The sequence below is a fragment of the Molossus molossus genome, unplaced genomic scaffold (genome assembly GCF_014108415.1).
Source record: "Molossus molossus isolate mMolMol1 unplaced genomic scaffold, mMolMol1.p scaffold_m16_p_12, whole genome shotgun sequence".
NCBI lineage: Eukaryota > Metazoa > Chordata > Mammalia > Chiroptera > Molossidae > Molossus > Molossus molossus.
The window spans coordinates 103,764,881-103,777,796 of record NW_023425347.1 but is presented as its reverse complement, the minus strand read 5'-3'; the positions used below and the strand labels follow the sequence as shown (position 1 = coordinate 103,777,796).

At 52.4% G+C, this 12,916-nt stretch overlaps 1 protein-coding gene across 1 annotated transcript in view; it reads right to left on the bottom strand.

Moving 5' to 3' along the window:
- Positions 1–11,876, bottom strand: part of MMEL1 (membrane metalloendopeptidase like 1) — a 29,247-nt gene extending 17,371 nt beyond the window's left edge. Inside the window, exons 1-3 of the mRNA XM_036256944.1 lie at positions 11,723–11,876; positions 1,341–1,418; positions 697–756 (exon numbers count right to left, since the gene is read on the bottom strand). Coding sequence (XP_036112837.1) covers positions 697–756; positions 1,341–1,418; positions 11,723–11,876 — 292 coding nt within the window. The remainder of the gene's footprint in view (positions 1–696; positions 757–1,340; positions 1,419–11,722) is intronic.
- Between the last annotated feature and the right edge of the window lie 1,040 nt (positions 11,877–12,916).

Below are 12,916 nucleotides of genomic sequence, written 5' to 3'. Positions count from 1 at the left end.
TTGGGGGGTTGTTTTCTGTTAGAGGAAGTGGCTTTGTCCCCAGAACCCCAAGTGTGCAGGGACAGTGGGGCCCCGCTCCTGGGAGCCCTCAGTGGAGGTGGCTGGGCTGCTGGGCTGCGACCCCCCCCCCGGCCCCGGGACCCTGTTCCACGCGGCTGGGACCCCACGGGGAACACCTGCAGGAGCACCCCCGGTCCCGGGACCGTTCCACGCGGCTGGGACCCCACGGGGAACACCTGCAGGAGCACCCCCGGCCCCGGGACCCTGTCCTGTTCCACGCGGCTGGGACCCCACGGGGAACACCTGCAGGAGCACCCCGGCCCCAGTGTTCTCCCACTAGCGTTTCCTCACATTGCTTGCAGTTTGTTGTCTGTGACTAGCAGCACGTGAACCCCCCTTGTAAGACCCACTCCTGGGAGAAAACGTGACTGAGGACATAGTTCGTGTGGTCTTTCTGTAAATGCAAAAGAAAGACCCTGCGGGGTCCTGAGGCCAGGGACCCAGGGGCTTCTGTCGGGGAGCCGAGGGCGGGGGATGAGAATGGGGAGCAGAACCCGCTTCCTCAGCCCAGTGCGGAGCCCCAGTTCGGCCCCAGTGCCTCGTGTCCTGGCTGCTCCCCTCGGCCTCCGGCAGGGCCTGTGCCGGCACACGGGCAGCCCGGCCCGGCAGGGTTGGGAGGCGCGGAGGGAGGCTCACCTGCTATCACGCAGCCAGGACTGATGCACGTGTCCTCGATCTCGCCAACCTCTTGGACGGCTGCGGGCAAGGGCAGTGTAGCATGAGAGGCGGGCGCAGGTGGGGGCGCGGGTGGGGGTGCAGGTGGGGGCGGGTGGGGGTGCAGGTGGGGGTGGGTGGGCCCCCCACACCGTCCCAGTCCCGTGGGCTGTCCGGCCTAGGACCCCGAGGGCAAGGCCGGAGGCCACTGCAAGTCCTGGGGTGGCCCAGCCTGAGGCCTTGGGTGAGGGTGAGCCTTGTTCTAGTTTGACCCTGCAGTTACCCCGCCCCAGGGCTGAAGCCGGCGGTGTGCCCCCTGCCTGTCTGCACCCCCGCCTGTCTGCACCCCCGCCGGCTCTCGCCTCACCAGGGGCTGCTCCTCCAGGCCGCCAGCCAGTGCTGTTGGCTCTGCCCAGACCCCCAGCCCCCAACACCACCCCCAGCTGGTTGTGTGAATGTGCCCCTGCCAGGCCTCGGGGCAGCGCCCAAGCCTGGGCTCACTGCCGCACCCTGCCACTGTCCTCTCTCCTTGGGACTCGGGGCCTGCGGTGACGCGGCCTGGCCGCGGGCTCCCTGCCCCTCCCGAGTGCCAGCCCCTCGGCGTGTCTGTGGGGAAGGCCGGCTACCTCGGGGTATCCGCTCTACAGTGATCTTCTGTTCCCGGGAGACGGGAAGCCGGCTAGTAAGGGTTGGCAGCTGCTTCCCTGGGGAGAGACACAGCACTCAGCTCCGGCCTCCAGCCGCCAGCGCCAGCCCTCGGGGATCCTTGGCAGGTGCCGGCATTCTGCCGTGCCAGGGTCCTGGGGCCACAGCCCTCCCCTCTGCAGGCGGGCTGATCACCAGGGAACCGACTCACAAGGACCCCAGCGGAACTCATCTCTGAGGCTGAGTGGATGGGACGCCCCTGGCTTGCCTGCCCCAGCCCCAGGCCCCCTCCCTGGGCTCCCCCATCTGCTGGGGCTCAGAGGGTTCCTGAGGCAGGGCCTCCCTCTCCAGAGGTCTCCTGGACTTCCTCTCCTACCTCATGGTCATGAGCTGCCCCCATGCAAGGTGGGCAGCTCTTGGGGGCGGGGGTCCTACCAAGGCTGGAACAAGAAGCTTATTTAAGGAAAAGGATGTCCTGTGGGGGGAACACTTTCTGACCCATCGGCCACCCTCAGCTCCAGCCTCTCCCCCTTCACTCTCTGTTGAAGGAACAGAGCCACCTTCCCTCCACCCCTCCTACATGGGGGACCCTGCCTGGTGGGCGTCAGGACCTTCTAGGGTGGGCAGTCAACTCTACCTGGAGAGGGGAGGAGGGGGAGGTGCAGGGATGGGGTAGGGGGACCAGGTCAGGGGAGAGAACACACCAGGCCTGGCCACGCCAGAGCTGGCTGTGGCCGAACTTCCACAGAGAGGCCGTGGGACGGGTGGGCAGAGAGAACGGGGCCGTCCAGGTCAGGGCTGTGGGCAGGGCCGGGTCCTGGGTCGGCCCTGACCACAGTCTTCAGAGGGTGTAGGCCGCCCTGGAAATGGCGGGTGCTCCCTGCGGTCCTGGCCCCTCGAGGGAATGTTTATGAGAAGTGATGGGGGTGGGCGGTGGTTCTCCTCCTGTTGGTTGCTGCTCTTTCCATTTGTCACCTGCTTAGCCATCAACCCGACAGGTGTCGATCACTGTCAGCCTGGGGCTGGGCCTGAGGGACTCCGTAGGCATCTGCCAGGCCCTGACCTCAAGAAGCGCCCCGTGCAGTGGGAACGGCTGAAGTGTCGCATGACGCCCATGTGGAGACAGCTCTGAACTTCAGAGAGAAGGGAACGGGCCACAGAGCAGAAACGGACGAGGAGTGGCGATGGGCTGCGTCCTGGCCGCCCCCAGTCAGCCCAGGGGCCACGGGCGTGTGAGCGCCAGGTCTTCATTTCTAAAACCATGATGAAAGGAACCAGGGGCCTGGGAGAGATGGCCGATTCTATACCTGGGGCAGGAGTTACATGGGGTGAGCTTGGAACACTTTATAGTGCCACGGAGTAAGAAAATGCTACTATCCTCTTCAAAGATGATATGCCCACAACGATGGAGGTATGTCAAAGACCCTAGAAACCAAATGATAGCCCCACCCCGCCCCTGTGGCCAAAGTAAAAACAATTTGAACAAGAAAATAAAGTACTATGGGATTCTGACCCAAAGTACAAAATAAATACCCTCAAGTCCACACTGACATAAACAAATCATTGAATAAAAATGGGGAGAATAGACAAGTCTCCCATACAGAAGAACTCCACATACCTGATATACACATTCCATCTCTAAGAACAGGGGACATAACCCCACCCCTAAGTGTGGGCAGCACATGGTGACTTCCTTTCAAAGAGGACAGTAGGGACAGGGAGGGGACAGAAGTAAATTTACAGGGCAAAAACCTGACAAACACTAACCTCAAGCCATGTGGTCAAGGTCAACATCAGCAGTGATAAGTCACTGAAAGTATGTGTCCTTGATCTGTGGGTTTTCTCCCTGAAACACTCTATCCCAGTCTAATCGAGAGAAGAACATCAAACAAATCCTAATTGAGAGACATTCTATAACACACCTGGCCAGCCCTCTTCAAAACTGTCAAGACCACAAATTAAAACAAAATAAAACAACAAAACAAAGACCCTAAAAACAGTCTGAGAAACCATCACTGTCAAGAGATTGGACCACTGACTATAACAGAGGATTCCAGAGGGGATCAAATCCTGAGACAGAAAAGAACATGAGGAAAAAAACGGAGGAATAGACTTAGTTAAAAGTAGTATATTAATATTGGTTCATGACTTGTGATACATGTATCACACTAATGTAAGATGTCAATCATGGGACACTGGGTGTGGAGTGCATGGGAACTCTGTTCTATCTTTGCAGTAATTCTGTAAACCTAAAACTTGTCCGAAATTTTCAAAAATTAGTTTTAAAACAACATAACAAAGGCTATGAAATGGGTGGGACAACATTACATGCTTTGACATACGTGTAACTGAAGTCCCAGAGGGGAGACGACATGGGTCTTTGAAGAGATGGAGGTCACAGATTTTTCAAACACGATGAAATACATACATCTACAGGTCCGAGAAGTGCTAAGAAGTTAATTTTAAGCAGTCCCAGGCTGATAGCATCCCAACAGGAAAAATACAAAGAAAACCACACACAAAGCAGCATCACAGTCAAAATACTGAGGGATGAAAGAGAAAGAGACATTCTTAAATGCAGCTGGAGCTAAAAAGACATTACGTTCAGCAGAACAACAGTAAGAATGATGATTGTCTTCTCATCATACACAGGAGAGGTCAGAATATGATGGAATGAACCCTTGAGTAAATGCTAGAATGAAAGAAAAACAACAACAGCACTATCAACTTAGAATTCTATACCCAGCAAAAATATATTTACAGCTCGAAAGTGAACTGAGACATTCCAGATAAAATCTGAATTTGTCTCCACCAACAAGCACCATAACAGATACTAAAAAAATATCTTTGCACAGAAAGAGCATAAAGTCTGTTGGAAGCCTGGACTGGTTGAAAGGAATTATGAGCACCAAAAAGAGAAAACAAGGATGAACTGGGTGAATGAAGTGTTGTCGAGACCAAAGCTAAAAAGGCAAGTTCATGGCTCATTCATGCTTACGGGTCTCTTCTGTCTCCCCATGTACCCAACATGGGCTGCCACAACCTCCTGGTTGGAGGAATTCCTATGGTAAGTGCGTCAGGTGCTACAGCTTGAGTTGCCCTAGGATACAGTGCGCCCCCCAGGGAACATGTCCAAAACTGACTGAGACAATAGAGTCATGTTTTTCCATGAGGCCTTTTAACTTTATTGCCTCATTCGATTATCACAAGAAGCGTGTGCAGCTCACCATCTCCATTTTCGTAATGAGAAAACTGACAGGGAAGTGGGGTGATGTAGCCAAGTCACCAGGAGTGACAGAGTTTGGACTTCCAGCCTCATATTTTTACTTAAAATCTGTTCTTCTGCCCTGGCCAGTGTGGCTCAGTTGGTTGAGCACTGTCACTTGCACCAAAGAGTTGCTGGTTCGATTCCCAGTAGGGGCACATGCCCGGGTTGTGGGCTCAATCCCCAGTATGGGACATGCAGGAGGCAAAGCCAATGGATGTTTCTCTCTCAAATCAGTAAAAACATATTTTAAAAATAAATTAAAATCTGTTCTTCTAAGCAGGAGCACAAAAAAAATAGCAAATCTCTTTGACACAAAAACGGAATAGAAATGAAGTTCTCCCCCTACTGCTAATGTGGGAGCAAGAGAAAATGGAACAAACCCCACCCAAGGACATTTTCTTCTTTATTCCAGAAGGGAGTTGCTTTCCTTTTTTTAAAAAAAAATATTTTTTTCTTTATTGATTTTTTTTTTTTTTTATCATCACCCGAGGACATTTTTTGTTCAGACAGAGTGGGAGGGAGAGAGAGGAAGAGAGAGAGAGAGAGAAACATCGATGAAACATTGACGTGAAGGGACACATCGAGTGGTTGCCACCCGCACGACCAACCAGGGCCGGGGACAAACTGCAACCGAAGTACGTGCCCTTAGCGGGAACCGAACCCAGGTCTCTCTGGACCGCAGGCCGACGCTCTAACTGCTGAGCCAAACCGACCAGGGCTTCTTTACTGATTTTAGAGAGAGAGGAAGGGAAAGAGAGAGAAAGATAGAAACATCGATGAGAGAGAACATCGATTGGCCGCCTCCTGCATGTCCCCGACTGGGGATCGGGCCCACAACCTGGGCATGTGCCCTGACCGGGAATCAAACTGGAGACCTCTTGGTGCAGGGTCGATGCTCAACCACTGAGCCACATGGGCCAGGCGGAGTAGTTTTCCTTAATGCTCGATCCACATACAATCTACCCTGTGTTCTTTCATATTTGCTTGAATGACTCTCTAATATGCAAATTATTTTCACATAGACTGTACATTAAAAAAATAATTGTGACATTTCCTCTGAAAGTGTTGTCCTATTCCAAATGTTGACCTTGGTTTGAACAAGGCTTTGATTGAAATAATGTATGCCTCCTCTCTCTGTCTTTCTCCTCTTTAAAAAAAAAAAGGACTGCAAAGAACTTTCTTGGATGGAAAATGAACATTCTCCCTGGAGAATGCATTATCACAGGCTAGTTTTCATGCATGCGTGGGGTGTGTTTCCATGCATAATCACAGGCTGGTTGTCATGCAAGTGTGGGGTGTGAGTTTCCATGCCCATGTGGTCATGGAAACCTCAAGCTGAGAAGTTGATTTTAAGCAGTCCCAGGCTCGTAGCATGATGCCACATGCCCCATGGAAACAAACACACATATTCTCCCAAAGGAAACCTCTCAGCCCGAGTAACCTAGGATTCCCACAGGTAAAACCTATTCGGACATGGATTCACTCCATGAGTGAGAAATAACAGGCTAGAACCTCAAGGACTTCATATTTAGGGATTATCTGATCCAGATATGTGGAAGATGGCAATGTTGCCCACAACTCTCGACTCCTCTCTGCAGGTCTCAGAAGATCGAACTGGGGGCAGGACTCACAAGATCATAGAGAGCCCCTCCAGCAGCACCGGCATACATATCATCTGCTTCTGCTGAGGCACAGGCACCAAACTCCTCCTGCTTGCCTGGACTTCCTCTCACCCCACAGGGGTCAGTGAAAATCTACTGGCCCAAGGGACTATCAGAAGTAAAAGTCCTCTGTCTGTGGGAGAATAAAGAAGACCCTTGTGGGCCCAGGATCTTAGACTGACATCAAAGTGAGGACTGCTGTCACTAGGGATGGGGCAGGAAACTCAGGCATTAGACAAAATTTGATGGCTACGGGGATTAGGGCCAGGATGCTGAGCACTCCACTCTGGGGCCCAGACACCCGAGGCATGACAAAGACTGAGATTGGGCCAGAGCGTCTGAGATCTTATTGCCCCAGCATGAGCCCAGCACTGATAGGCAACAGCAGCCTACCACTGTTGAAGGAACAAAGGCACGAGGAGCACCCCTCGGTGTCACAGTCACCCAAGGCGCACCCAAGGCGTGCTGAGAGCAGAGGCTACAGCAAGAGCAGGGTAAAAACTCTGGGCACTCCAGGCCCACTTCTCTTTAAAGAAGTTTTTTAAAAATTGATTTTTAGAGAGGAAAGGAGAGGGAGAGAGAGACAGAAACATTTATGAGAGAGAACATTGAGTGGCTTCCTCCTGCATAGCCCCCACTGGAGATTTGGTCCAAAAAGTCGGCATGTGCCCTGACCAGGAATTGAGCCGGTGACTTCTTGGTGCATGGGTCGATACTCAACCACTGAGCCACAATGGCGGGCTTTTAAAAAAATCTTCCACTGAGGACACTTTTGCATTGATTTTCAGATAGAGTGGGAGGGAGGGAAAAAGAGAGTGAGAGAAAGAGAGAGAAACATCGATGTGAGAAAAACACACCGATTGGTTGCCTCCTGCATGGCCCCAACCAGGGCAGGGATCAACCTGCAACCCAGGTATGTGCCCTTGACTGGAATCAAACCTGAGACCCTTTAGTCTGTGGGCCGACACTCTAACCACTGAGCCAAAACAGCCAGGGCCACTTCTCTAGGCACAAGGTAATATTAGCCCATTGCTGGAGGAAATTGAAGTCTGCAGTGCACTGAGGGTAATAATAGTAAGAACAAAACCCTAAGTCAGTTAACTCCTGACTAGATTGATCTAACCTCTCACACTGACAGGCTGACAGAGGAGCAGGTGTGCCTATGTATGGGTGCAAATATTACTGACCTCAGTCTCTACTCTTCCTCTCATAATGTCCAGTAAAAATGCATGTGACACACAAACGCAAAAGCAAGTAAAAGCAACCCATTTCCACAAGCTAAAGTGATCAGTAGCACTAGATTCACAGACAGTCCAGATATTGGCGCCATTAGAGAAGGACTTTAAAATAACTGTGATTTATATGTTAAAGGATGTAATGGAAAAGGTGGATAACATGCATGAACAGATAAGAAAGTTCAACAAAGAGATGGAAGCTATGAAAGGAGTCACACAGAAATATCAGAAATAAAAAGCACATTATTAGAGGAGAAGAATTTCTTTGACTGGCTGGCTAGTGTCCTGGATACAGCTGAGGGAAAGCTAGGAACTTGAATACTAATCAGGGTCAAACTCTTCAAACTGTATCACAAGGAATAAAGGAGTGAACAAAAACTGAACAGATGTCCAGTTTGACATGGGATAATGTCAAACCATTCAACAGACACATATGTGGAATCACAGAGAGACTGAGAAAGGGGAAGAAGAAATATTGAAAAAGATAACAGCTGAAAAATTTCCAAAATTAGTGAAAGATAATAAAGTCCAAAATAAATAAATAAATAAAAAACACCCACAAACAGTATAAATACCAAAATACTTACACACAGACATCACCCACCCCTAGACACATCACAGCTAAACTGTAACCAAAGATAGCAGAGAAAACCTTGAGGGCAGTCAGAAAAGAAGAAACATTACAGAGGAGTAAAGAGGGGAAATTTGGCAGACTACTCATCGGAAACTATGTGAGCCAGAAGTCAATGGAGTGACTGAGGGGGCAGGTGGTCAACTCAGAGTTCTATACCTACCCAGAGTAGATAACTTTCAAAATACAGTTGAAATAGAGGCCTTTTCAGACAAATAAAAGCTGAGAGAATTTCTTTCTGGCACACTTGGACTACTATAAGTACTAAAGGAATTTCAGTAGGAAGAAAAATGGTGCCAGGTGGGAATGGGATCTCCATAAAGAATGCAGTGGATTGAGAATAGTTTTTTTTTTTTTTAAAAAAAAAGGTGAGTGAACCTGGTAAGGCTCACCCAGATATAGGATTCTGGGAAGATAATTACATATGTTATATTTGTATAGGCTCAAGCCACAGTATCACACCTGATCATAACCTGATAGTTGTTACACAGAGCAAGCATTAGCCTCTTTTGCACACTTATAGATTCTTTGGGTTTTGGAGATGAATAGGATCTCAGGGGTTTAGCCAAGTGTCCTCTTCTTAAAAGAGCAGAACCCCAGGCGAGGTGGATATGTCACCTGGGGCCTAGCTGGGGCTGAGTTTCAGTTTAGGGGGGCTGGCAATACTTCTCTGTAAAGGGCCAGAGAGTAAGTATTTTAGGCTTGTGGGCCACATAGAGACCGTCTCACCTATTCTTTTATCTCTGGTAGCAGGAAAGCATCCAGAGACGAAACATAAATGAATGGCGCAGCTGTGTTCCAATAAAACTTTATTTACAAACACAGGCGGTGGGCCACAGTTTGCTAGCCCTTGCACAGGAGCCCAATCGCGGCTGCTTCTGAAGAGCCTGATTCCAGGGCGGGCAGAGGTGCGGGCGTGGACCGCCGCCCACTGTAACGTCAATCAAAACACTTGTTTTTCTGAGAAGGGGTTTATCCATAACTTTAAAAACAACAAAGATTAAAACAAAGAATCCAAGAGGACCATGAAAAGATAGAAATAGAAAACTTCCAAGCTAGTCGAGGGAAAATGAAGTGAAAAATAATCGATCGATCCAAAAGAAGGCAAGAAGCCTGGCCAGTTTGGTTCAGTGGTTAGAACATCAGCCTGTGGACCAAAGGGTCACAGGTTCGATTCCCGGTCAAGGGCACATACCTGGGTTGCAGGTTCGATCCCCAACCCCGGTGTGCAGGAGGCAACCAATTGATGTGTCTCTCTCACATTGATGTTTCTCTCTCTCCCCATCTCCCTCCCTCCCTTTCACTCTATCTAAAAAAAAAAAAAAAAATCAATGGAAAAATATCCTCAGGTGAAGATTAACAAAAAACAAAAGAAGGCAAGAAAAGAAAAAAACAAAAACAAGAGGCATAAGAAGCCTCAAGGGACACGACAGGGAAAGGTAATTTCAGTGACCTCGGTGTGCACAATAGACAACATCTTCCAGGTAACAGACGAAGACCGAATCCAGCTACACGCTGGTACACGAGACACATCTAAAGCCAAAGACACAAAGTTTCAATAGAAAGATTGGAGAAAACAGAGGCGGCAAAGGCATTTGTCTAGTCTGTTCATATCAGACAAAGGAGAATTTAAAACAATTTAAGGCAGACAGCATTGTTGAGAGAGAAAGGAAGTACAGGACCCCATGGATCGGAAGATAGACGGACTTTAAATTAGCATCCACACAGTAACGCAGCCTTAGAATAGGCACATTGATACCTGACTTAACTGCAAGGAAAACGGATGGGTCTCTAGTGCAGTATTTTAACACACATCTTTCAGTAACTGGAAGATCAAGGAAGTGAAAAAAGCAAACAGAGAAGATGCCTCGGATGGGTATATCTGTATCTATACTATACCTGCATCTGTACCTATATTTCCAGTTTCATTCAACAGAGATCGGCTGTATTCCATACACACACCCGGATTACTGATCCAGCTGACCACGCGTTAGCCCCGCAGCCAGCCTCAGCAAATATCAAAGAGTCAACATCCCATTCTAACAAAGCAATTAAGTTAAAAATCAATTTTTTAAAAAAGGTAACTAAAAATAGCCCTGTGCCTCTGGAAATTAAAATTTTAAAAATTCTAAATAACTCGAGTCAATTTTTTAAAAAGCATAGCAGAAATGAAAAATACACTTAGAAATAAAAAATAACCCTGCATATAAAACCCTCCCATGAGCTCAACCGGATCACTGCTGGGGGTGGGGGCACAGGGGTCCTGACTGTGGAGCCCCCACAAACAGCCGCTTGTATTATGAGATGCTGAGGAGGGGAGGCAGGCTGGGCAGGGAGGGTCCCTCTTGCTGGGGTGGGCTTTGCAGCTCTTCACTGCCCAGGAGAGGACAGGCCCCTGTGGGCCCCACGCTGGGGTGGGTGGGTTCAGCCTTGTTCCCTGGAAGCCTTCAAGCCAGGTGTTTGCAGAACACAGGTGCTCTGGGGTTTGGGCTCCCCAGGGCTCTCCAAGCAGCAAGTGACCCTTCCCCTTCCCTGTTCCGTGGCCGTGGAGTTGGCAGTGCGCATCCACCCCGGCAGGAGCAGGAGGGGCCTGAGAGCAGGGCACCGGCACCTGGTCAGGCCGGGAGCAGCCCTGGGGAGGGGGAGGCGGTGCTCACCACACCCACAGGCTGAGCCCGGTCTGGTTCACAGAAGTGGCCTTGCCCAGGGATGGGTGGATGGTCCCACCGGGTGCAGACTGTGCCGAGGGCCCTGGCTGGTGAGGGAACCTTCTAGTACAGAGGCTGTGGTGCCCCAGTGTTGAGAGAACTGAGGCGAGTGCTTCTCCTACAGATTCTCGGGAGCCCACGGGAGGAGCCCACGGCGCCCGTCCCGGGTGCACACCTGATGTACAGGCCCCCGCAAGGGTGCGGCTGAGATCTGACCAGGGCTGCCTGGTGCCCAGGTGCATGTACGTGAGCCCCTCACCTTGCTCCTTGACCTGAGAGAGGGACAGCCCCGTTTCTCCAGGTCACCTGGGAGAGGCCAGGGGCGGGGACTGCCAAGTGGGGACTGCACCTCTCATCTCCGGGACCCCAACCCGGCACCGTCCCACCATCCTGCAATAAGACAGCCTGTCTGGGAAGCCACGAGGCACCTGTGACCTGGGCCTTCCTGGGGCCAGGGGAGGAGCATCCCAGCAGGTTCTGCTGCTGGGTGGCCCTGGAGGCGCCGACGCGCTGCGGGTCCCCAGCTCTGGAGCTTGGGCTCCCTCTGCTGGGCCGGCCAGGAACTGCAGGCGTTCTGCGCCGGGAGGGCCGGGGGCGCACGCGGGGCGGGGACCTGGTCTGCCGCGGCTCGGTGGCCTGCGGAACCAGCCGCGCTCCAGCCTGCGCCTGGGCAGAGCCTTCTGGAAGGGGCCCAGCCCCGTGCAGGTCAGTGACCCTCCTGCAGAGTCCGCAGCCTCCGGAGCCCGTGCAGACCCACCCCCTCTTCGCTGGTCAGGGAGGGCGCGTGCAGACCTCCGGAGGGGTGGGGAAGAGCAGCGGTGGCGGTGCGGGGTGGGGCCTGCGGGAGGGCTCTCACTCACCTCTGCTGTGGGCATAGAGGAGGCCCAGCGCCCCCAGGGCGCCCGTCACCAGGAGCAGCAGGAGAAGCAGCCCCCACTCCAGGAAGCCGGGGCGCCTCTGCCTGGACTGGCCGGTGATCTCCACCATCTCTGCTGGGCTTTCCAGCTTCCCCATCACCACGTCTCTGGAGGGAATGGTGCGCAGCTGAGCAGCCCCGAGGCCAAGGGCAGGGGCGCGTCCACCCAGGGCAGGGGAAACGTGGTGCGGAGCTTGAGGCCCTGCCCGAGACTGGAGGGGCCCACTGCGGGCTGGGGGCAGGGGCCGGGTCCCTTTGGGTGCTCAGCCCCTCTCCATTGCCAAGCCCACACCCCGGCCCTTGGGCCCTTGGAACCTGTGCCTCAGGGCTTCCCACACCCTTCCCGGGCTGGAGTCCCTGAGCCTGGGGTCCCAGAGTGGGGAGAGGCCCAGCCTGCTGGCCCCGTGGCAGTCTCTTCTGGAGGCCAACCTCTCCAGGCCCAGTGTCTGGCTGGAGGTGGTCTGGGGACCACTCTGCTCACAGCTTGGGGTCCACCTGCCAGGTCCCGTAGGCCCAGCTCCCTGTGGGGGTCGGCAGGTTGCTGCAGTGGAGCCTGCCTGGGGCCCACTCATGCCCATGCTTACACCCACATGCACATCCAAGCTCATGCCTGTGAGTGTGCACACGTGTTCCATCTCCATGTGTGTGTGCGTATCTGCATGTGAGACATGAACCTGAGAACGTGCACCTGTGTGAGTGTGCACCTGTGAGAGCATGTGTGCACCTGTGTGAGTGTGCACCTCTGAGAGTGTGGAACTGAGTGAGCACCCATGTGAGCATGCACCTGTGTGTGCACCTGTGTGAGTGTGCCCCTGTGAGAGCATGTGTGCACCTGTGTGAATGTGCACCTATGAGAGTGTGGAACTGAGTGAGCACCCATGTGAGCATGCACCTGTGTGAGTGTGCACCTGTGAGTGTGCATCTGTGTGAGCATGTGTACATCTGTGTGTGTGCACCTGTGTGAGTGTGCACCTGTGAAAGCATGTGTGCACATGCACACGTGTGCCTGTTTGTGTGTGTGCACCTCCTTTGCTGTACTTGGAGCTCTGCCCCAAAAGCTGCTTGGGAATCTGGGAGCAGCTGGTGCTGTCCTCACTCAGGACAAACTCACACCTCTGATGTCTGCGCCCGGTGCCCG